The 24,617-nt window shown below is 44.6% G+C and overlaps 1 protein-coding gene across 3 annotated transcripts in view; it reads right to left on the reverse strand.

The window, feature by feature from the left end:
- Window positions 1-24,617, reverse strand: part of Nek10 (NIMA related kinase 10) — a 189,933-nt gene that overhangs the window by 141,583 nt on the left and 23,733 nt on the right. For 2 of the 3 annotated variants that reach the window (XM_036198625.1, XM_036198624.1), the window contains 10 exons: window positions 18,670-18,754; window positions 15,082-15,123; window positions 13,209-13,287; window positions 12,062-12,129; window positions 10,290-10,369; window positions 9,280-9,366; window positions 6,902-7,126; window positions 4,137-4,276; window positions 2,681-2,742; window positions 364-441 (listed from right to left, as the gene is read on the reverse strand). In XM_036198625.1, coding sequence (XP_036054518.1) covers window positions 364-441; window positions 2,681-2,742; window positions 4,137-4,276; window positions 6,902-7,126; window positions 9,280-9,366; window positions 10,290-10,369; window positions 12,062-12,129; window positions 13,209-13,287; window positions 15,082-15,123; window positions 18,670-18,754 — 946 coding nt within the window. The remainder of the gene's footprint in view (window positions 1-363; window positions 442-2,680; window positions 2,743-4,136; window positions 4,277-6,901; window positions 7,127-9,279; window positions 9,367-10,289; window positions 10,370-12,061; window positions 12,130-13,208; window positions 13,288-15,081; window positions 15,124-18,669; window positions 18,755-24,617) is intronic. The other variant, XM_036198626.1, reaches the window with a different exon arrangement.

Here is a 24,617-nt window from a genome sequence, read left to right on the forward strand (position 1 = left end):
CGTTTCCTGGGATTTCCTCTCCAAAGACAAAATGTTGGTGACTTGGTTCATGTTTAAAGATGACAACCACTTTTCCGTTGTTGTTATATTCTGGTGTACAATGAAATCTCCTTTAACAGTACAATCAACAGATGAACCCCACCGGATAGGCCACGTGAGTCACACACGCAAAGGAGCTACTGATGGGCCTTTCGTGCTGTGTGAGTCACTGGTTTCCACCCTGACTCCATCACTGAGCACATTCCCTTCCAGCTGCATGGGCCCAATACTCAGCTAAACAATCCTAAAAAGTACACATTCTCTTATCAAAGGCTCCCCAGATTTCAACACCTTGAGATAAAAAGCAAAAGACAGGCTTGTTACCTGTAGCAGATTGGTTTTTGCTGCATTCTTTTGTTTATTTGGTAAAATTAATCTTGCTATTGTATATACACCATTTTCCTGGAAAAATAAAGAGGCCCTGCATCAGTGACCAGTATCAGTACTACAGAGAGAGATAAGCATTCAGAAGCAGTAAAGAGCCTTACAACAGCCTAAACGGACAGTAAGGACTAGGACTGCTAATGTATTACTTTCAAATACCAAAGATTACAGACAAGCTTCAGTTTTTCAAGGTAGGATTATATGATAATATTATGTACTAAACTACATAAATTTGAAATGATTTAAATATTACAAAAACCAAGAGTGGGAGAATATGAAGGGACAGGATAAAGGAATTCAAACATCTTTGTACTCAAACTCGGGGCTGGAGGAATAGTGCAGTCAGCGATGCACTTGCTACAAAGCGTGAAGACCTGAGTTCAGTCCCCAGAACCGAAGATTTAAAAAAAAAAAAAAATAGTAGTTAGCTGGCCAAGGCGGCTCACTTGTAATGCCAGTGCTGAAAAGGCAGAGACAGGAGTCTCCCTGCAGACCACTGGCCAGCCAGTGTAGCCGAATCAGTGAGCCCTGTGCCGACGGAACACCGTGCTGCAGAAACGAGGCTGGGGATGGAAAGCCAGTTTGGTAATTAAAAGCACACACTGCTCCTGCAGAGGACCAGAGTTTGGTCTCTGGCGTTAAAGTTGGTGACTCACACCACCTGTAACTCCAACTCCAGGGGATCTAATGCCCCCTCTGGACTCCGCAGGCTCCTGCACTCTCATGTGCACAAACGCACAGGCAGACATACACACACATGCATCATTTTTTAATCTTAATTTAAAAAACAATGGACATCTCCTGATGAATGCTACCTCTGACCTACACACAGACATGCATGCATACCCACACACATGAATGATCAGACACATGAAAACACAGGTACATATACATTCCAAAACCACCAAATTCAAACTATAAAACATAGATACTCAGCCGGGCGGTGGTGGCGCACGCCTTTAATCCCAGCACTCGGGAGGCAGGGCCAGGAGGATCTCTGTGAGTTCAAGGCCAGCCTGGGCTACCAAGTGAGTTCCAGGAAAGGTGCAAAGCTACACAGGGAAACCTTGTCTCGAAAAACCAAAAACAAACAAATAATAACCAAAAAACATAGATATTCCCTCCCTTTTTGTTTTTGATAATTAAAGAATACACAGAGATTAATCATTTTTAAATAAGTATTTTTAAGAAAAGGAAAAAAACGGCAAAAAAAGGACAAACTTTAAAGAAATCAAGTTAATTGTGGAACAGCCCTGTTTTAGTCTGCTCTGGCACATACATGGAGGTGAAAAAAAGCCTGTTTCAGCTTTCTGCCAGCTGTGAGTATATGGCATCTTATCCACCTCCACAAATCTTACCACTATTGCTATATCCACGCTGCAGATTATTTTATAATTCTGTTTTATTCATGAGTACACTCATGAGACGTGGAACCATTTCTCCCTCTGGAAGCAAACCCAGCAAGTCAGCAAACACTGTGCCCAACCTGGCTGTTCTTCCTGCCACTTTCCCCTCTGCTACGCTGCCTATGTGGGGGCTTTATCTCACGCCACAGCCACCACACACACATCTGAAGGTGATTCCACAGCTGTTAGTCTTTGCCTCTGTAAAACTCAACACGAGGGAGTTACCCTGAAAGAGCCTGAATGAACGGACCACAAGGGAGGCCAGGAAGAGTTACCTACATCAGCTTTTTCTAAGTTCTAGTCAGCTTCAGCTGTCAACTTGACACAGCCCAGTTACCTGAGGGAGTCTCAGTGGGGGACCTCACTGGCCTAGCTGGTGTGTGGGGTTCACACTTTTGATTGTTAGTTGATTTAGGTGGGTCCAGCTCACTGTGGGCATTGTCACCCCAGGGAGAGTGGTTCTGGGCTGTATAAGAAAACTGGCTGAGCACACCCGAGGGAGCAAGCCAGTGAGCAGCACTTTCCCATGGCCTCTGTTTCCTTTCTTGCCTCCAGGTTCCCACCCTGAGTTCCTGCCTTGATTTCCCCAGGGACAGAGTGTGACCTGGAAGTGTATGTTAAATAGACCCTGGCCCCTCGGAAGCTGCTTTTGGTCAGTGTTTTATTATAACGTGAAAGCAGACTAGAGCATAATACAACTGAGTTAACTAAGGACAAAAATATAAGCTGGAATTCTATAAGCTAAAGAAGAAATGTTAAATAGTTTTTAAATTACTTGATGGGCCTTCAAACCAATGTGCTGGAATACAAACTGCAACCCAAGGAAGGGCACTTGGTCCTGATGTTCTTACCTGGACCACTTGGTGGGCATTGGTATCATTGAGAGCCAGTTCAGTGAGGGCAGCACAACAAGCTAGGAGGGAAGCAATCAGACTCGTCATATTCTCCAGTGCCCAGCACGCGTCCAGCACGTGCCGGAAATACAATAAACTGGTGGGTAAATGAATCACTGCTCTGAGCACACTCCCCAAACCCTGGTGATCAGACTATATTCTACAGTCTCAGAGCGGGTGCAGACTGCCAGTCATCAGGTACACTGGGACACAATTCCTCCTAATGAGCTACACATGTTACCTTGAAGACTTCTACATATCAACGTGTATTTCTCACAACAATAGTTCACAGGAGCAAAGCCTGGGGATCTTGAGAAACATGGCTAAGGACACATGGCCGCCCACCTAGGTGGAGGAAATATCAGACTCCACTAACTGCTTATCGTTCCTACTAAAATGTGAACGCAGTGATGATGAATGGGGTGATGAACGGGGTAAGCCCATATCATGTAGACAGCTCCAGAAGACTCTATGTACCCTAGGTACCCCATCAAGCAGAACACCTGGGGAATTCTAGCCCCCAAGCCTCTTATGTCCCTCTGTAAGCACTGACTAACCCTATAGCCCACTGTGATCACCACTAATTGCACCAGTGTGAGAGCAACTAGACTACCAGGAATTCTGAGACGAGCTAACATGGTGTACCAGGAACCTTTAAACAGGTACCCAGCACAGCCTGTGTAGAGGCAGAGGCCTTCCTGAGGGCACACAAACTTCAGAGGGAGGAAAGATCTAGTTCTCTGCCCTCCTGTGTCTGACAAAACTTCTCCAGGAGGACATCTCTGTGAACAAGCAAGCCTGTCTTATGACCTGCGCCTTTCAGCTCTAGCCCTCTGTCACACATGTCCCTAGTCTCGGTGCCTCCCCACGTTCCACCGGCCTCCAGCACCCTCTGCTCCTTTCCAGGCTGCTCCAGGGTCCAGACTGACCGGAAGCACCCACACTGCATGGCCACTCTACTAAGCCCAAAGGTGCAACCTGGAGGAAGCTCTACCAGGAAAAGGCTTATTCAGCTCAGCTTTCTCTTCCCTTGAAAAGCTCACACAGTTGCCTTCTCTCTCTTTTTCTTGGAACTGGTCTGTGGAAGAAGACTCCCTGTCCCCTTATTAGTGGGATGTTTGTATTCAAAGGACACTTTAAGATGAAGGACACTGTAGGAAGCATGGTTCAGGCTCAGACCAAACTGTGGGCTTTAATCCAGCCTTAGCAGTAGTCTCATCTGCTGTATCATTAACCTGCCAGTCCAACGCCACTATGGAGAAGGCTCTGGCATCCATGCGGATTCACTGTTACACATTTGGAATCCTGCAATTGGGTACACTCAACACTACTATACTAATGTTATAACAAGGAGTAACAACACAATAAAGAATGAAGTACTAAGTAACAAAACCCAGTCCCGTAAGACAGACACCTGCTTGGAGAGAGGCAGTATTTTCCTGTATTTCCCCAGGGCTTAACTCTTCTGATAAATGCAGCTGTTGGATCCGTCCTGCAGCATTCGCGCTGGACAGGCTGCCGATGGAGGAGCGATCAGAAACAAAATTCCTATCTCTGGAAAAGAAAAGTTACTGCTCAGACCACTTATTTATTTTCTTCTGTACCTCAAACACAATGAAAATCTCATAACGAGCCCGTGCTTTGTATAATAAACAAACAAACAAGTAAATAAACAGACATCAGGTTATGAGGTTTTCTAAGTTCCCAATTGCTTCATCTGCAAATTCAGCTAGAACCAAGTGCGGTGTTTAGCGTGTTTAGCGTGAGATGAGAGGCCCTGCACTTCCCGTGGCTGAACTCTTGGGGCACTGCAGTCTGTGTGTGCGTGCATCTCAGCCAGGATTCCTCTGAGTGCCTCTTAGTGAAAACCAATCCTGCTGAATCTTCCAACTGTTTGCTCTTTGACTCCCTGCCACAGGAATCTCCATGAGCATGGCTTGAAGCCCTGTCTTCACCTGGCCTTACCAGTCTTTTCTCTCTGTTCTCTCCTCGCTTTCCTCGGGCTGAAAGCACCCTTTGAGAGCCTGCCCTCTGTTTTGCTACTGCCGGGGCTGGCCTGGTCTTTAGGTGAGTATTCAGGGCTGTGCTCATCACTCGATCCACATTTCCCATCTCGGCTATATGATTTCCTCCCTTTTACAGCTCAATTACTTATCTTCAGCCACAGCTGACGAATCCATGCTCGGCAGTGGGTCTGCTGCATGCTGGGTGCACAGCTTCCTACCACAGACTCTGTTATCTGTTTTGTTCCCTTTGGTTGATATGGTTCCTTTATTTACTTATTTCTCATGACATCAGCTGTTTGGGTCTGTATGTTCCCACACATAACACAAATGGAATCTCCCCGTCTTCCCTCAGTGCTATCCGGGGCATTCTGTTCTTTCTGTCACAAGCTGGGGCAAGGAGCAGTTCCTTTAATGGTCTTATCTGTGGACATAATTACCTTGGAACTCTCTGTAGTGATCAATGTGCCTGACAGGAATGTGCTTGCTGTTGGAGGCTGCAGGTGTACAGGCCTAAATGGGTTTCCCGAAAACCGCCCTGCAACAGCCTGATAACACTAGCACTGCCAGCCACCACACAGCTCCTCCTCTAGCATCTGCCCCGGTGGCCAGGTGCAGGTGTGGACACAAGCAGACTGTACATACCCAGCTAGGAATAAGCCCTTCCAAATCACCTTAGCTAGTGTAAACATCCAATAAGAGTTGACGTGTATCACCTTCTCAGGGTTAAGTTTTCCAACACCATACCTGGATGGAGTTGGAACATGAGTCTTTAGACATGAAAGAATTCCTTTCTATCAATTGTATAAAATGTATGACTTGAGCTAATGAGGGGGAAATGCCTGTTATAATTAGCTCTAACTAATACTTAACTATTTTAGAATTCCAGTCATCATTAAGAAAATAGCAACTATCCAAGGATGACTACATCCACTATATTCACCCTACAAGCACAAACAAAACAACTGTGCAGTTGTTCTGACCAAGGACATAGTCTATTATGTCACAGAACTGGTGAAATATTTATAATCTATATATTCAAGTAACTGAGGCTTTTATGAAGCTAGGAGGCTGTCAGCAGGCCACATACTTTCCCTTTGTTTTCACAGTGACAGAAATCATTAAGGAAGTTTATTGTTCACACATCTGCAATCTCTTCTAATGCTCTGAAATATTCCCACAGAGAAAATCCATAAAGGAATTATATGTACAAAGTCTTAGTCATATCAATTTGATAATCTCTGGTGATGTTAAAATGGATAAGCTGCTCTGCCTTAGAGCACAAAATAAGCTCTATTGATGGACCAGGGATCAAGCATGCTGGTCTCTTTTGAGCAGAAATATCTACCTGTGACTCTGACTTAGCACACTTGGGGATGAATTATGCTTTATAATAATATTATAAAGCAGCAGAACATTCCCAAAGATGGTCCAAAAATATTACTACTCAGTACTTCAAGATATTTAATTCATAAAATATAGTTACAATGCAATATATACCCAAGCAATTTCAATTTCAAACTATTTTAACCAACCATCCCCTTTCATGCTCATGGGATAGAAGCTACTAGAAAGCAGGTGTGGAGGTGTGGGAGGCTGAATGAAAATGACTCCCATAGGATCATGGGGGATGTCACTATTTGAAATGATTAGGACATATGGCCTTGTGGGAGTAGCTGTGGTCTTGTTAAAGGAAGTGTGTCTCTGGGCCTGGGTTTCGAAGTTTCAAATGCTCAAGCCAGACTCAGTGTCTTTCTCTCTCTTCCTGCTGCCTGCTGATTCAGCTGTAGAACTCTCAGCTACCTCTCCAACACCATGTCTGCCTTCATGTCACCATGCTTTCTGCTAAGATGATAATGGACTAAACCTCTGAACTGTAAGCCAGCCCCAATTAAATGTGTTCATCTATAAGAGTTGCCGTGGTCATGGTGTCTCTTCACAGCAATAGAACACTGACCAAGACAGCAACCATGTACCTTTTATCCCATTTCTTGGAAGGCAGAGGTGAGTGGATCTCTGTGAGTTCAAGGCAAACCTGATCTAATAGTGAGATCCAGGACAGTCAGGCCTACATAGAGAGACCTGTCTCAAAACACAAACCAACAAACAAACAAACAAACAAACAAAGAGACACTAGAATATTTTACTAATTTATAAGATCCAGGCCCCCACTTACCCTTGTAAAATATGAAGGAGCTGCTTGATGCCACCCCAGATACGGATTTCCACACTGGTCTCTGGGTCCTCACACACCTGGACCAGAATCCAGACAACGCTCCACAGCAACTTCAGATGGTCAGAGTGGAGCAGACTGAGGAGGATGGGGATGCCCTCATAGAGTTTCACCTGTTCCTTCACCTGGGGCTCAGCACAAAGCAGGCGCAGGAGCTCCGCTGTAAGTCTGGTGTGATGGAAGCAAGTGTGAGAATCACCCCCACTCTGCATCAGTGACGTCACATGACCAGAGCATCCACTGGGTATCATATAGAGGATCCACACTTGAGACACTGCTCTTCTCACCCTGTATCCTTGACCATGAGTGAGGTGTGGGACCCTCTTCCAGTCCCCTCTCTGTTAGATCATGACCCACCACATTAAGAGCAGATCCACCTCCCCTATGTTCTGCCTTGACCAACTTTCTGTTGCCTTTGTCCCTCTGTCCTACTGTCCTAACAGGAATTCTTCATGCTTTAACTGGCTTTAGCTACAGACAAGCTCCCTAAACCATGGGGGTAAGTAAAGGCAAGAGTTCTCTCTCTCTCTCTCTCTCTCTCTCTCTCTCTCTCTCTCTCTCTCTCTCTCTCTCTCCTTTTACCCTCCTACTCATATACCATGCATCCATGGCAGCTATCTCTCCTACTTTCATTTTAAGCTGATAATGTCTACAATGCTGTCCTACCTCACAGCAGCAGCATCCTGCCTCTGTCTGGTATGATGTACTTCCCCTTTTAATGCTCTTCCTCCTCAAAGCCAGGCCATGGCCAATGGTTATGTAGCCCTCTCTCTCCTTATAAAGCAAATTTTCTGCAGGGTAATTCCATGTCTGCTCCTTGCTGGAGCAGAGTGTTTGTTTATGCCCTCTTTCTCCTAAATACTCTTCAGGGTTCACATTCCCACACTGCTCTGCAATCCCATTCCCACAGGACTTCTCGACGTTCCTCTCCCTCTCAAGCCCCCCTCCCCTCCTAGCTCTGATGTTAAGAACATATGTTTTATGAGGAGTGGAGGGTCAAGCCTGTAATCCCAGCACTTAAAGAGGCAGACACAAGGATCACAGAAAGAACAAGGCCAGCCTAGGGAAAGCTGCTTATCTACCCATCTCAGACAACAACAAAAACAACAAATGTGTCTTCTTTGGTAAGCAGCGTGCTTTATCTTCTCAAGCTTTCTCCGAGAAATTTTCTCTCTTTATTCTAAGTGCATCTCGACATGTAGATGTATTCCACTCCTACCCTGCTTCCACATGTGCTATCAGAATATAAACGTGCTTAAAATCTTTTTGGGAATTCACATAATGTTCATGGGGAAATCCACACCATCTTACCATGCAAAATGCATCCTAAAAACCTGGATAAACATGTTACATGCCCTCATCTGTAAAATATGGAAAACAATAGAATTTTGTGTAGCTAAAGGGGACTCAGGAGGGCTCAGGGAAGGTCCTGGTGTAGGGAAGAACTGACCAGAATTAGCTACATTTTTGACTTATCATGAACTGTTCTAGTTTTTGACACTTTGCCTCCTTCGCCCCAGCTGTGCCTGCCAGCCCACTCTTCGCACATGCGCAGTGTCTGCCTCTACAGTGCAGCAGTCTTTGCTGAGACATTTCCTCCTATCTCCCGTCACTCTGATCCGGAGTTTCTGTTCTGTGCTGAACCTTGCTGACTGCATCTTCCAGGGCACCAGAGTCCTGCAAGGCCCCAGGACTCTGCCTGTCCTGACCTCACACTGCACACTCTGATCTTACTCAACTGTGGTAGGGTCTGGCACTTTGTCTCTTGAGTGAGTCCAAATCACCAAGTCTGAAAGCACAGACTCTTGTCTAAACCAACACTCTCATAAAACATTGTTAAGTCAGCTTTGAAAAGGAATTTCAAAAAATCACTGCAAATATCAGATCTCCATCATTTAGGATTTCTACACTCTTGACTTTTCAGAAAATTGTGGTTTAAAGGCCAAACTATACAGATTTACAATCCTAAGCACACCTAATAACCCACTGTACAGAGTCTCCCTTTAGAGCAATGAACAGCTGAAGCAGAAAGGAAGCCATTTTGTTCTAGATTCTGCTGTGAGTTACAATGTGACCACAATGTCAGTCAGTCAGCATCTTAGCTCACATGCCAAGCTGACTCATGATATTCAATTAACAATATAGATGACATAATTAAAAAGTATTTTTATAACAAATGAAACAGCTTTTAGGGGGGAGGAAAGAAAGAGAGCAATATTCTGGAGCCAGATTTCAGTGGCCATGTCAAGAGATCATAGACTTAAGTTACTACAAGTTCCATGTTCCACTATGGAAGCATTTTCATGAGGATCAGACCCTACCTTTTGGAAAGTAAGTCATATTCATGCAGAATCATCAAGAGGTTTTCTACTATGTTGAGTTCACTGATCTTCTCCCTACACTCTGGACTACAAATGCAAAATTATTAGTAGTTACTAAAAACATATTCAACTACAGCCACATTTTTCTGTCCTAGTGGTCAGAGTAGCTTATGTGGTGGTTTGAGAACAGCTCCCACAGGCACATAGGTTTGACTAATTGGGAAGGATTAGGAGATGTCGCCTGTTCCTGAGGGCAGGTTTTGTGGTTTCAAAAGACTCAGGCAATCATGTTAACTCTTTCTGCCTCATGGTTGTGTCGCAAGATATGAGTTCCCAGCTACTGCTTCAGCACCATGCCTGCCTACCTGCAGCCATGCTCCCCGCCATAATGGTCATGGATGCACCCTCTGAAACAGTAAGCCCCAAATAAATTTTTTCTTCTATCACAGCAATAGAAAATTAACTTAGATACCTTGTAAGGAGTTGTGAGGCAAGAACACAGAGAAACTAGGAATCATATACCATTCACAAAAACGTAATGATCTGCTCATTGACATAAAAGTATATTTAGAGCTCTATCATTTAAAATAATGACACTATAGAAGGACAGGTTTTCAAAACCTAATTTTATCATTGAAAATGTCCTATGTATTACAGGGGATATAGGTGAAAATGAAGAAAGGAGGTCTGGGAGATTCAGCAGGCACAGGAATGTGGTTGTGTCCAATGGAAGGGAAACCATCAATGATGCTCCCTCAAACAGCAGATGGCACCTGAGAGCAGGGGGTCCCCCACTGTAGGGCCTTCCCTCCTAATGTAGATTATGCTTTCTAACCATGTGACTCTTCACCGTACCCTGTTTCCCATGTGCCTCCACTCCAGGCTTTAACCAAGCAGGCAACAGATCAGCGTGTGTGTGTGTGTGTGTGTGTGTGTGTGTGTGTGTGTGTGTGTGAGTGTGTGTGTGTGTGTGTGTCTTCCACCTCTTCTTCCGTAGCAGCCACACTTACCTCTCTGCTAAGCTAGCTAGGGCCAGAAGAGTACCCAACAGGACGTTAGTGTCTCGGGCACCAAGTAAATTCACTAATGTCTGAAATGGAAGAGAAAACACAATTACAGAAGTCCTAGGAGCCTCTTGAATGGTGCACTGTCCCTAAAGATCACAGACACTGATTCTTTGCTATTTTTTTCTGGATTCTTTTCTTTTGCTCAGTTAAAAAATATGTGTACACAAGTGGAAAATGTATATATTATTTTATAATTACTTATTTTTTTCTTCCTAATGTTACCAACTAAAGTGGTATTGAGTGTCTTTATAAGCCTATATAAGAAGGTTCTCAACCTTCCTAATGCTGAGACCCTTCAATATAGTTCTTCATGTTGTGGTGACCCCCCAACCATAAAATTATTTCATTGCTATTTCATAACTGTAATTTTGATTCTATTATGAATTGTGGAGTAAATATCTGATATTCAACCCTGTGCAAGAGTTGTTCGACCCCCTCAAGGGGGTTGGGACCCACAGGTTGAGAATCACTATAAAACATAACTTTTTTATAACTAGGGCCAAATTGTTTTCTACCTCATGGCTTTCTTTAGAGAATAATGCAGTCCCTGAATCCTCATTGGTGTAAATTCTCTTCCTCCTAGGTTTCAGATACAGACCCCTCCCATCCCCCAAAACATTCTTGCCAAACACTTCCAGTCAGAGCTACAGTGTGTGGAGTGGCTGCTGGGATGGAGTTTTGTCTCCATCACATGGGCACCCTTTATACTTCTTTCCGTTGACATTATTATCGTTCTCCAGGTCTGTGCTCATCCCCACTAATGCCTGATGTGTTTCACAAACTTCAATCTCAGAAACATCATTTTTAAAATCTTTGCCAAGCCGACCTAACAACTTCATGTTACTTTTGTCAGATCTTAAGCAACAGCAGTGAAATCACTGTCTGTTGAAGAGAAAACTGCTGTGTACCACCTAGACTCAACCCCTACACCATAAGCAGTGTATGTTAACATATTTCAGGCTCTGATACATACAGTTGCTTCCTGGATAGGAAGACTCAACAAGTTATGGAAATCTGCTCTACATAGCTGCCTGCTAAATAGTAGAACAATTTATTTTAAGGCACATGCCTGTATGCTTGCATGCCTGTGTGTGTGTGTGTGTGTGTGTGTGTGTGTCCAAGCGTGCACATGTGTGGGTGTGTGTGGTGTTGCTGGAAATGCAGAGCCCAGGACCCCAGGCATATTGAACAAATGCTCTTTCTCTGAGTCATATCTCCTTCCCCTTAAAGTAAATCCTTGACCCATAAGCTTGTAATACTATACCACCTGTGAGTCTGCATCATATAAAATTGCTATATCTAATTATCTTTGGCTTACAGACAATGGTGATTTCATACGATTCTAACCAATAAAACCCTACAATACAGATGGGCTTTGTTTATATGTAAACGTACATGTCTTTTATTTAATGACTTTCATTTGTTTATTTGTAAATAAACAGCAAACAACTACCTTCTGTTTACAACATTAATTCACTCATCTTGCATTATATGGAATAGAAAAATAAAAGCTGTCATACACTGTGCCAGTTATTTATTCCTTATGTTCGTAAAGAACATAAGGAGATGAGAAGTCATCATTTTAGGCTGGGTGAATAGTGTTATGACTTCTAATGATGTGTAGCTTGACCATCAGGCTCTGAACCTGGGCATGGAACTGATGCCACACAGAGTCGTGTGGAACTCAAGAACCAGCTCTTTGGGGGCCCACTCACCTTGTGGGCTCCACTCGCAGTGACCCATCCTCTTTGGTCTTTCACAGCAGCGAGTTTTTGAAAAATATCTGTTAAAGAAAATCATTCAAAGGGAGATCCAGAGGTCGAAAGAGGCAGTAGTCATAGAACCCCAGGTCCTCAAATATGATGGGAAAATAGAGAAAGGAAAAACAGAAACACAGACCCACAAAAGGAACAGTGGAGGACAGGGCGTACCTTTCAACTCTTGGAACTACCCACAAGCTCAACCAGTATTACAAATATGAAAATAGCACAAAAGCAAATCCCCTTATACTTAAAGTTAAATAGCTCCTGAACCTTTTTACAAGTTCAAGGCCCTGAACTTAAGAGGCCTTGCTCCTAAATATCCCAGCTCATGAAGACAAGGGAGGTCAGCCAGGACATGAAACCTGGGAAGGTTCCTGCACTGAGAGAACTGCCCTTAAAAGTAACTTTCTGGGCCTGGCATCTCCCCTGCACATGAGCCAGTGTGTGCCCAGACAGCAAGCACAGGAAAGCAGTCTGTCCACACAAAGACAAAGGGTTTGAGCTGGCACCCCAAGCAGCAGGAAGCCTGTGGCTTGCCACACCTAGAGGGACTGGAAGGGGGAGGGCAGAGAGAGGAAAGAGGAAGGTGGGGATGCAGGAGCTCTGAGGTGGAGGGGTGTGGGTAGAGGGGAAGTAAGGGAAGAGGTGGGAAGAGAAGCTGGTTAAGCTTCCCACAGAAACCAAATGAATGGCTAAGATGTCTCATGTCCAGGCCACAGCTTCCATGCTGCTCTCCAGGTGAGGTTCTCAGTTTTCTTTTTCAGACTCTGGATAGTCCAAATTCTCTGAGTTAGACATAATTATTACACAAATTTTAGGGGCAAAAATCTGACATTTTCACAGAAATTAAAAGGTAGAACTCTTCACCAGATGTGGCTTATATGGAAGACTTCTTTCCTGAAACAAATGTTCTTGCCAAAGGAAGAGCTGCCGGGGGAGATTTGGGGACCTGTGCTAATCCATCCGCTGGCGCAAATGCACACACCATGTGAGTGAAACACCAGTAAGAACAGCAGATGCCTTTTCTCCTGCTGCGAACATCACACTCCATTCCCAGAAAGTCCACAGAATTAGCTGTGTCCCTGGCAACAATGCTTACACGTCATGTTGACCAGCTTGTCCACACAGTGTTGCTCCTCTGCGTAGCCCAGGTATTCGTTGGTCACAATCTCCATGTACTGTTTGAAAGACCAACCCAACAAGCTGGTCAGAAAGCTGGCACCAAAAGTGCACAGGAAATAAGAGTTCAGGGCTTAAGAGGAGCCCCAGATGGCACAAGAGGGAAACCAGCTGCTGCTCAGTACTCCCAGGCCTGTTGTACTCAAGGGCAGGATACTGGGCTTAATGTTTCACAAGTTTTTCCTGAATGCCCAAAAAGTTGAAGGAATTCTGAAATCCTTCAAAATCCAAAAATGACTTGTAACTGAATTAGTTCATGGTGTGCTTTATGTAAAATATACATGATAATTCGATTTTTTTATTTACCTTGCAGTGAAATGTTTGTAACATACTATATATATTAATATTTTATAATTTCTCAAATTATATTTAACCAGCATACATACAAAAATTAGTAATAGGAATGAAATAAGGTATCTGATAACTTCTTACTGTCAATAACTAAGAAATAGACTCGGAGAAACACACATTATAAGAGAGCAGGAGTACTAGGTAAGTGATAAGTTCCTCTACAACATATGGAAGTTCACTTTGTTCAGTGAGGTAAATCTCCAATTAAATTCTTTTTTAAAAACTGAACATGGATCACCTTCCCAGGATCTGACTGTATTCAGTTGTCATAGGTTGAAGCAGATGATTCAGGAGTTCTAATCCAGCCTGGGCTACATGGTGAGATTATTGCTCATATAAGGATAAACAAGCAAATAAAATAAAAATAGCAGGGTGTGTATAAACCTGTTATTTAGCTACTAGAGGGGACTGAGGCAAGAAGACTGCAAGTTTGCAGCAACCTGGGCTTCATAGTGAGATCCATCCCAAAAGTCAAAAAAAGTAAACATAAGGGCTGGAATGATGGTTGGTGGTAGCATGTTGGCCTAGCTTTCTTACCCAGAAAAAATAAAAATAAAACTAATAAAAATAAAATATAAATAAATAAATATCACCTTTCTTCCTGTAGCTTTTGTGAGACTGGGCCATTCAGAAACTGTTTTGGTCTCTTAATAAGCCCGAGTTGCTGAGTAGTTGCTCAGCACATATCTATCTATATACCTGTCTATCATTCCTCATAATATAATTTAAGATACTACAAGACACAAGGCTAATAAAGTAGTTTGTTATAAAATTCTTTTTCATGAAAAAAAAAAAAACCTAAAATCAGGGTCATCCCTTATAGTATCATCAACTTATGAATACTTAATGAAGACTGGGTGTTTTGTGTGGGAAAAACGTAATGATGTCATACTTCTTCCCATCATGGGAAGGGACTGGACAGGCCATGCATATCATGAAGACAATAGTCTTTCTTGTCATCATTAGCTTTTAAAACTTTAAAAGTTTTTTAACTTATTTAAAATGCTGCAAATTAAAAAATGAAACCTTTCACACTATTTTTATTTGCACCGACTGGGTAAATGAGGCCAATTAGCAAGAACAAAGTATTTTCCATCACTCTCTGCCTGTGAGTGTCATGTCTCAGAGCCACAGTTACCAACCCCATCTGCTTCTGCCTGGCAGGCAGCAAACACAGACACGTGTTTGTTGGCTGTTTTGAGCATTAGCAGCTCATGACTTGAGCTCCAATACAAGTAAATCCCCTTTGTTTCTTTTGAAGACAAGCAAGGGAGGCATCCTAATCCCTCAGCTACTACACTTACCTCCAACCTGAGCATATTAAGGGTGAATATTTAGAGAGAACCAGGCACCAAGCCCACCATTGCATGATTATTTAATCCTTATCCAGAAATTAACCCAGAATGTAAAGGCAAGAGCAGCTTCCATAGAAGCAATTTTACCTGGGCTAGGTCTTCAATCCCACCCAATTTATGGAGTATTTCCTAATAAAATAAAAGCAATAGATAGAGCATGTTAGAGGAGAAGAGGTACATATTTTACAAGTGACTCCATTACTAAGTTGTATGATTCATTATTGTTTCTTCAAGTTCTACATTCTCACATAAACACAGAATATTTAGTATGTGTCATTTCATACTTAAGATAAATTGCTAATGAATATAAAATTATGTTTGTTGAGATTTTATAAAACAAAAACTAAAACTAAACAAACAAAAAACATTTGGTCAGAACTGGATCCTGCCTCCCATTCTCATTCTCTGTACTTCTTCCTACCATCAGAAAAAAAAAGAAAATTAGACTTGGGAAATGCCCAAGGCTAAAAATATGAACTTGTGGCCAAAAAGCAGCAGCAGCAAATGATGGGTGGCAAAGTGAGGAGCTCAGAAACTACAGGCTATGATGGTGACAAGGAAGAGAACATTCTGGAGAAGACAAGATTCAAACACAGAATGAAGTGAACAGCACTCAGGTGCTAGGGAAGAAGAAGGTCTTGCAGAGCAGCAAAGCCACATGACAGTGTGGTGCTGCTGTGCCCTCCTGCCCAGTGGGCAGGAAACATCACCTCCTTCTGTCGTCATCTCTAATGTAACTACAGCTTGGGAACTTTTAAGATCTGCTCTTGCCTCTGACAAGCAAGCGATGTGTTAGAGATCCCTACAATCAGTTTAGGTGAGCATTTATCCTGTGGGGGACCCCACCTATCCTTAAAAATCCAACTGAAATCCTCTAATTACAAATAATTCCAAGTAACTGTATCTCTCTTATTTGGCTTCTCTGTTCTTCCCTAGCTTTGTTGTGGTTGAGAAGCTCCATTCAACATCCACCTATGCCTCAGAACGTGAGCAGCCAAGTCTATAAACCATGTGTTGACGTCTGTAAGGCACGGTATGGAGTTGGGAGAACCATACTTTTCAGAGCTGCCTTCTGCCAACCTATGTGATCGGTATATGTAAGGAGAAGCATGTGCTGACTTTTCCTGCCAGGCCCAGGGTGTGCAGACTGCTCCCCTTCACCAATGCTAGCCCCACATTTGCTCTCTGATAAGTCTCTATTTGGATAAAAACCCTATGTGCAGAATATTAAAGGATTCAAGGAGGAACAGCTCGTTCTCAGGCTCACAAGACGTCAACACAAGGTTTACCTCAGCATACCTTGTTTGCTGAGAAAATTGGTTACTGCTGATCTGTTTTTAAAGTATGGCCTTTTTTGTGTTGCCTTTGATTGATTGGCAGAAGGTAGATCACACTCCTCTTTAAAGCAAGGAACGCAGTGATTACTTTGTTTATGGCACTTTGACACACTATGTCAGTGTCCCTGGTTGACAGTCTTTCCATAGAAGGGGATTCTCCCGAGCGTCTGCTCCCGGCCTGACCAAAAGAGTGTGCACTCTGCCAGTTGTATAATGCTTTGAGTTGCCAAGAATTCTTGGCCACAGCCATAAGGCCGTGGTGGGGATTACTGCACCATCCTCCGGCGAATGTCAGCAAGCCTTCGCCATCACTGCATTTAGCTCCCCTCTTGTCAGTGTGCAGGTCTAGAGTGCAGCTCCAGATCATCTCTACTCCGTGCCCACTCCTCCTACCTGTGTCCTTACAAAACTGCATCATGAGTTTTACAGAAGAGCCCCAAGCCATGCTGGTGGGAGCCTTTTTCTCCTTTCTTCTTTGTTATTTGAAATATTTGCAGCTGTCCTACCTTCTTGCACCTCTTCAAGATGGACCATGTTAATGTTCCCTTCACAAGGCAGGACCTTCCAGATGTGGCACACAGCTCACCTGCTGTTGGAAAAGACTAGGAAAAAGTGATTTGCAGGCCGGTACATCTGCATGCTTATCCTTAACCTGTAAGGTTCAATGACTAAGTTCTGGTCTATGTGTTTACTGCTACCAAACCTTTGAAACCATTTCGAGTTTAAGGAGGTACACAGAAGTCACAGGTCTGTGGACAACCAGGACAGAATGCCATTTGGTGGACACCTTGACAGCCCATGCAAAGGGTTAAAGTGACAATAACCACACAAAGCTGGTTTAGAATGTAAGATATAGTGATCAGCAGCCCCAGAAAACTCCAGTCAAGGCGAGATGCATTTTGTTTCAGTGCTAAGTTTGGGGAAAATGATGATTGGGGCAATGGAAGGGAACGCTCTGTCTTAAGTGAGAATTGAATCTACCATAAGAACCTAGGTGGTAGGAGCTTCCCAGCAGTTTGGAACGACTCAGCATAAAACAAGATCCTTTGGTAGGCAAAGAATCCAATAGTCTGTACAGATAACAGGCATGCTTGAGATGTTAACATGGTTGAACAGAGGCGCCATGAGGCCTCCCATGCCGTGTCAGCCCAGCCAGCAGCCTCACTGTTACTGAGAAACTGACTGTCACTGCCTGTCCACAGACCTCCTGATCAGAAACATCTCTAGATGCTTCAGAAACACAGTTGACTTGGCAAACAGCAGCACCTGCCGTTCCCTCCCTACCTCCACACCAGGCAAGAAAGCTTTGAACCAGATGCCTTGGGTAGGCTGTTCTTTAAAGTCGAATTGCTAAAGGACCAAGCCCTTCCTATTCAAAGCAAACCACGGCCCTGTGGCTCATCATCCCCGGCATCTCCTGGAATTGTTTTAGAAGTGGAGAATGAGGCTGGAGAGAGGGCTCAGTGGTTAAGAGCACTTGCTGCTCTTGTAGGAGACTAGAGTTTGGTTCCCAGCACCTCTATCAAGGTGGCTCAGAACCACCTGCAGCTTCAGTTTCAGGGAACCGCCTCTTCTAGCCTCTGTAAGAACAGGAAGACATATAACATACACTCAGAAGAGACACATACATATGCACTTAAGTATAAATGAATCATTAAAAAGAAATGTAGAATCAAGAACCTCAGTTCCCACCTACTGACTATGAATCTGTACCTATGAGATCCCCATTGATTCCTGTGCATATTAAAATGTAAGAAGCTGTAAACTAGAGATGACACATCCAACTAACAGTGATAAAAGGGAAAGATTCGAGCTGCAGGCCCCTCTCCTGAGACTAATAGAAGGGAGGCCCTATGCTCTCCTGGGCTCAGAGTTACCAGCCGAGAGCTGGGAAGGGATGGGTTCTTGGCAGCTAACAGGCTGCAGCCCTGCTGTTCCCATGGGTTGCCTCTGGAGTCACGTGGTAAGCTCCCCTCTTGTCACTGTTGGCTTTGCCCTGGTGAGCCTCGTGACCTTAAACATGCTTCAATGTGTGGACTTCTGTGTACCTCCTTAAACTCGAAATGGCTTTGAAGGTTTGGTAGCAATAAACACCTAGACCAGAACTCAGTCATTGAACCTTATAGGTTAAATATAAGCATGCAGATGTACCGGCCTGCAAATCACTTCTTCCTAGTCCTTTCCAACAGCAGGTGAGCTGTGTGCCACATCTGGAAGGTCCTGCCTTGTGAAGAGGACATTAACATGGTCCATCTCGAAGAAAAGCCCACTGGGTTTTTAATTTAATTATTTCATTTTTTGTTATAAGTGAAGAGCAGTTTTACTTTTTCCAACCAACCTGATAACATGGATCCCTCATTAGCAGCCTCAGACAAATTAACACTCTCAGAAAATGAATGGATGGAGCTCGATTAACCCACTCTCTGAAAGAAGAAAACAAATGTGTTTAAACAGTTCACAAACCACACACAGCTATGAAGGAACCCGGCCAGTGGTCCATCTCAGCTTCATCTGTAACTTGGTATTTTAGCCTTGACCCACACTAAGTAAAACACTGGAAACCATCTTCATCTCTTTGGTAACAGGACCCTCCAAACAAATCTGGTTCTGAGTACTCACACTAACTTAGTAATATTTCATAGTGTGCCTAAATCTAAAACAAAGAGTTAAAACTTCCAGTACTTAGGTCCAGCTTAAGAAGCGTCAATGTCCCAAGAGCCCAGTTTCCACCTGAAAAAGTTGCATGTATATACAGAGAGAGCAAAAACAAATAGATAAACAAGCAAACAAGCATTGTGAGATGGAGTTTCACTCTAGTTTTTCAGGTTTTGTTTTGTTTTTTCAAGACACGGTTTCCCTGTGTAGCTTTGGTTACTGTCCTGGAACTCACTCTGTAGACCAGGCTGGCCTTGAACTCACAGAGATCCACCTGGCTCTGCCTCCCGGGTGCTGGGATTAAAGGCGTGCGCCACCACTGCCCAAGTTTCACTCTATAACTCAGGCTGGCCTTGAACTTAAGATCCCAGAACGCTGGAGGCTGAAGAGGAAAAGGAGGATCTTAAATTCAAGGCCAGCCTGGCCTAACAACAGGAATCCTTCCCTATCCCGTCATCACATTTCTGAGCCAGGCATGGAGGTAGATACTGAAGAGCCTAGAGCTGGGAAGGACCCGGAGTTTAAGGTCACCCTTGGCCATACACTGAGTTTGAGGCCAGCCTGAGCTACACTGAGACCTCCTCAGAACAACAGCTACAACAACGGAAGTACAGCAGCCGCCCACCTCCTTAGCACAGAGGAAGACAACCTGAGTTACTCTGGGCGTCCCACCCCCAGCCCCCTTGCCCTGCCAAATGTCTCTATCCTTCAAGCTGGGCCTCAGAGAGCACATGCTTCATCACTCAACCTCCTGAGTCCAGCTAAAGCTGGTAGTAAATGTGTTAAAACATTAAAGGTACCTTCCTTGCCTCTACCTTGTTTTTCAAATTCCCCAGCAGCACCCAAACCCCTCAGAATGAAAGTCTCACAGTCCATCCTCTTGCCCACAAGGCTCTGCAGGACCTGCCTTATCATATGCCTCTAAGCTCACCTCCTGCCAAGTCCCTGTTCCCTTCCAGCCCTGTGACAGGCTGTCTGTGAGCCAGGGCCTAAGATGCTCCCCAATGGCAGCCTCCTGCAGCTCTCCAACTCAGGACTCCCACTACCTTTACTGTTCTAACCACAGAGCATGTTTAGTGAAGAAGTCACTGCACAGCCCGCTACCCTCCCCAGGTGAAGAAGGTTGCTAAGCACTGTCCTCCCCGGATCTTGCTATTTGCAAGTACAGCCAGGCATTGTCCAGAGGGGGCAGGTCCAGCCTGGTGACGCATGCCTCATACTGTCCTGCATGCTAGTCCTACAATAATCATTGTACCTGAATTAACAAAAGCCTGAAACACAAAGGGTCCATAATTTCATTCTCAGGCAAGGGAAGTGGGGAAAGAGCAGGAACTCTTTCAGACTATGATAACAATGCCATTCACCTGGCTGTGCATAAGGCAATGTCATAATGCCGTAAACACCCTGCCATATGGAACACTTCCCTGAGTTGAAGACCCATGCCAACTGTCCCCTGGCCTGTCCTAAATCTATTCTTGGGCTCTAGAGATAAGATTCCGGTTGTCTTCTCTATAGCGCTGAGTTCAACTCTTCCCCTGAACATGCACATTTAGAAGCTGAGTGAATGAGTCAGGGAGACAACTGTGGAAGCTCCATTCCCTGGAAACACCTCTCACAATCCATTCCATCTGGTGGTACAGAGGTGGGCAGGGCACTAGACCCACTGATTTATTCCTGGAACGTCTGTGTGCTCCCTGCAGTCCATGCCCCCAGCACACAGACGCATAAGGGAAGGCCTGTGACCACCACACACTGGGAGCTACGCTCACTCACTACCACTAGCGAGGCTACCGGCAGCTGCCCCTTGCCACTACCAACAACAGCATGGCCCTCTCCAGTGCAGTCACTTTACTGGTGACCCTTGTGCCACAGGCCACAGCCAGTTTCTTTGGAAAAATAAAATCAGAACTCAGCCAACCCTTGGGCTGTCCAAGCAGAGACCTGTCATCCAGGTACGTGGGAAGTAGAGACAGGGAGATTATAAATTTGAGGGACAGAGCAAGCCTAAAGACAACCTGGGCAACTTAGTGAGACTGTCTCAAAATAAGTGAAAGGGGGCTTGTAAAAGAACAAATTTGAACAAAGTATGAAAATGACAGAGTAAAACCAAGTACTTTGTATGTTAAATTAAAAAGCGGCTGTTGTGTTTTAAGTAGATGTAGGCTGTAACTCAGTGTAGAGCATTTGCCAAGCACATATGAGGCCTTACTGGCCATGGCACTGTGGTTTATCATACTTCAGACTCTCCGTTGGTGAAAATATGGAAAACTATAGGACACCTGCAAAATGATGATAACTCTAATACTCTTATTTTGAAGAGGGTGCAGGGCAAAGGCGCACAGCTCAAAGACCCTCCCCCTCCCCAGGCGAACAACAGCTGCAACAGCCATGGGTCATCTGATGTCACTGAACGCCAACAACATCTCAGTATCCAAGGGGGAAGCCAGGATCTGTGCTACAAATATGTGCACGGTATTCTTCTTGTCAGCCATGGCCAGTCTTCACAGGAAAGTCTGTGACCTTTCCTGTGGATTTTTCCATATTAAAAGGTCTTTTCTGTTTTTCTCCTTATTCCTCAAGAAAATGAACTAAAACTCCAATGTTGACTTTAATTTTCATTCTTAATGGCATCTAACCAAATGAGGGAATCCAGAATAGTCTGAGTTGAAAGTTCTGTTCCAGGCCAATCACATTTGTTTTGTTTTGCTTTGCAGTTTTGGGACAGAAGCCCAAGACTATTAATATTTCTCATAGCTATTCCCCTACTATTGTAAATAGGATTCCTGATGGCTGAGTCCCTGGGTTCTGCCCCTCGAGAATGTCCTCAGAAGGAGACCTTCCTTGGCTCCTGGCCTGGAACTCCAAGGAGGACAGAAGGGCCACAGGGATGCAGCCCTGGCTCTGTGGGGAATTTCATGCACCTCTGCTCACCAAGAGTCAGGGGAACTGGAAAACACAGGCAGGGCTTAGTGTAGCCAAAGAACTATGCAGAAAATAGGCACAGATGGAGAGCAGTGTCTTCATCTGACTGACTCTGGCAGGCAAGTGCCTTCTCTGGGGTTCCACATGCACATGGGTGAAAGCACTCTTCAGATACATTGACCATGGGAACGGGAGATGGGTCCTTGGAGGCAGCCCTGGAAATCCATGTATCTGCAGTGACAGTGCTTCCCTGGAGGCTGTCTCAACACAGCAGCCACACAGGTGTAAATTCATAAGCGGGCAAGCATTTAACCTCTCTGGTGCCTGAACTGATGCCACAGCTTGCACAGGGCTATTAATATAGTCAGTGTGTTCAGCTCCCACCACCCTTGTCCAGGACACCACTTTCTGCCAGCAGTGTCAAAAGAAAAGGCAAATGTCACTGCACACATAATGTTTGAGAAGGAGAAGGTGGGGGCGTTTCTATTTTCTCCAGAGAGGAGGACACCCATATGTGTGTGACATGAGTGCTCCAAATAACAGGCTGCCATTGTGGACAACACATAGTGTTTATCTGGAGAGGCTATTGCCCCACCTGCCTGTAACATATTTCAGCTCACAATGAACACTTTTCTCATGCTGTGTACTGCTTTCCTTAACACACACCAAAAACACAATCCACCTTCCAAAATAAATACCCTCATTCTTAAAATGACCCTTTTTTATTCTGGATAAGTGGAAAAGTAAAACTACATGAAAATTTAACAGAAACAAGAACACATGTGAGGACTGTCTGGAATCCACACGACTCCTCTCTCACTTCTCTATGCTCCTTGCTCATCCTGTGTCTCCCACAAAGCCTAGCCCACATCCAGCCAGGAAGAAAACCATGTGGGGGCTGTGGACACGTCACAGCGCTTCCACATCTTCACCACCATGCTCCATCAGCCTGGTTCTGAGTGGGCTTGGAGCACAGCGGGGCAAGGCCTGGGCCTGTGCTCAACTGGGGCCCCTTTGAAGGACATGGCACAGAAGCCCAGACTGTAGATCTGTCAAGTGGCGATGGCAAAGAACAACCAGGACCAGGGTTCATTAGGGCAGGGTGCTATTTTGGGATAGTCAGGGGAGGTTCTCTTGTAAGATTAGCTCCACATGAGCTGAGAACAGGAGCTTTGTGCAAGCCTGTGTCAAAATAGCAGAAAATCCTGCAGCTCAGGCCCTGGGGTTTCTTCAGAAAGCAGTAGGAGTGAGAAAACAGAAGCTCGCTCAGGTAGAAGGCAGAAGACAGCTTGAGGGCCTGTGGAACAGGAAATCTGGCCTTTGGATAGTCTAGGAAGGTACTAGAAGGCTTTAAAAAAAAAAAAAAAAAGGACTCACATGAACTGACTGAGGCTTTGAAGGGATCCTTTTAGAAGCTACACTGAGAACAAAGTAAGGGAAAACCAGATGGAGAAAGCAGGGAACCCAGGTAGCCTACTACTGTGCAAACCTGAACCACTAGCAGCCTGTATTGGCTCAGGAGACAATGGGGACTGGAGCTGAGGTTTTCTCATGGGTTGATAGAAAAGTCAAGTGTCCTGTTTTAGAAATGATGCCTTTAATGACAAAGTAGGAAGTGTCTCCCCATTGACATGAGAAACAGAGGTGGATTCACAGCAAGGAAGCCACGAGGAGCAAGGCCCACAGGGAAGATGGAACAGGGCAGAAGCACCAAGAGACTGGTAAAGCCAGGCCTGGTGGCCAAGGTCTGCTACCATAGCACCTGGAAGCTGAGGCAGGATCAGGAGTTCAAGGTTAGCCTGAACTACAAAATGAGACCCTGAAAAGGGGAGAGGAGAGAAGAAGAGGAGAGAAGAAGGAAAGAGGTGGAGAAGGACAGAGAGAGCAAGGGAGGAGACATGACCTGTCAGCTGTGAAAGTGTGGCTCCTGGGACAGGACTGCCGGCTCTCAATAGCTCATGTAGATTGTAAACACATCTGCCACGCACAGATATGATGATCCTGGCCAGGTTATGGTTGCTTTGCATGGTGATCTGTTGGCCAAGGACAAGCAGTTCTTCCCTGGGAAGGCAGAACAATTCAGCTTCTTGCCTGTCAGGCTCCTCTGGGATGAGAGGCCACAGCACACAGCAGAGAGAACACACTCATCAAAGAGATACTTTGCCCTGGTGCCAACCTTTCATTAAAACAAAGAAAGGAATTGGGGAATGAGTGGGGCACAGGACAAGAATCCCAGCCCAGACTCTGCTGAGACCCTCTTCGAATCTCATCTCTCCCATCTACCCCATGGCACCAGCTTGGCCTTCTTAGAGTCCACTTCATCTCCATAATTGTTATGACTTTTGTGCATGTGTGAGTGCATGCATGTGAGTGCATATATGTTCATGTATTCATGTGTGTGTATGTGTGTGTGTATACGTGTATGTGTATGTGTGTGTAATTGCATGCATGCATGTGCATGCCTGCATGTGCATATGTTCATGCATGTGTGTGCTTATGCATGCATCAGGCATGTGTGTGCACACATTTAAAGTGTAGGGAAAACTTTAATATTATATGAGAACTAACAATGTAAGAAAGCTGTGTATAGTGGTGCACACCTGTAACTTGCAAGGCTAAGACAGAGAATCATGAATTTGAGACCAACCTGGGCTACATGTACACAACAAGGCCAACCTCAGTAAACCAAGGGCTGAGGACAGCTCAGTC

This window comes from Onychomys torridus, chromosome 9 (genome assembly GCF_903995425.1).
Source record: "Onychomys torridus chromosome 9, mOncTor1.1, whole genome shotgun sequence".
Taxonomy (NCBI): Eukaryota; Metazoa; Chordata; class Mammalia; order Rodentia; family Cricetidae; genus Onychomys; species Onychomys torridus.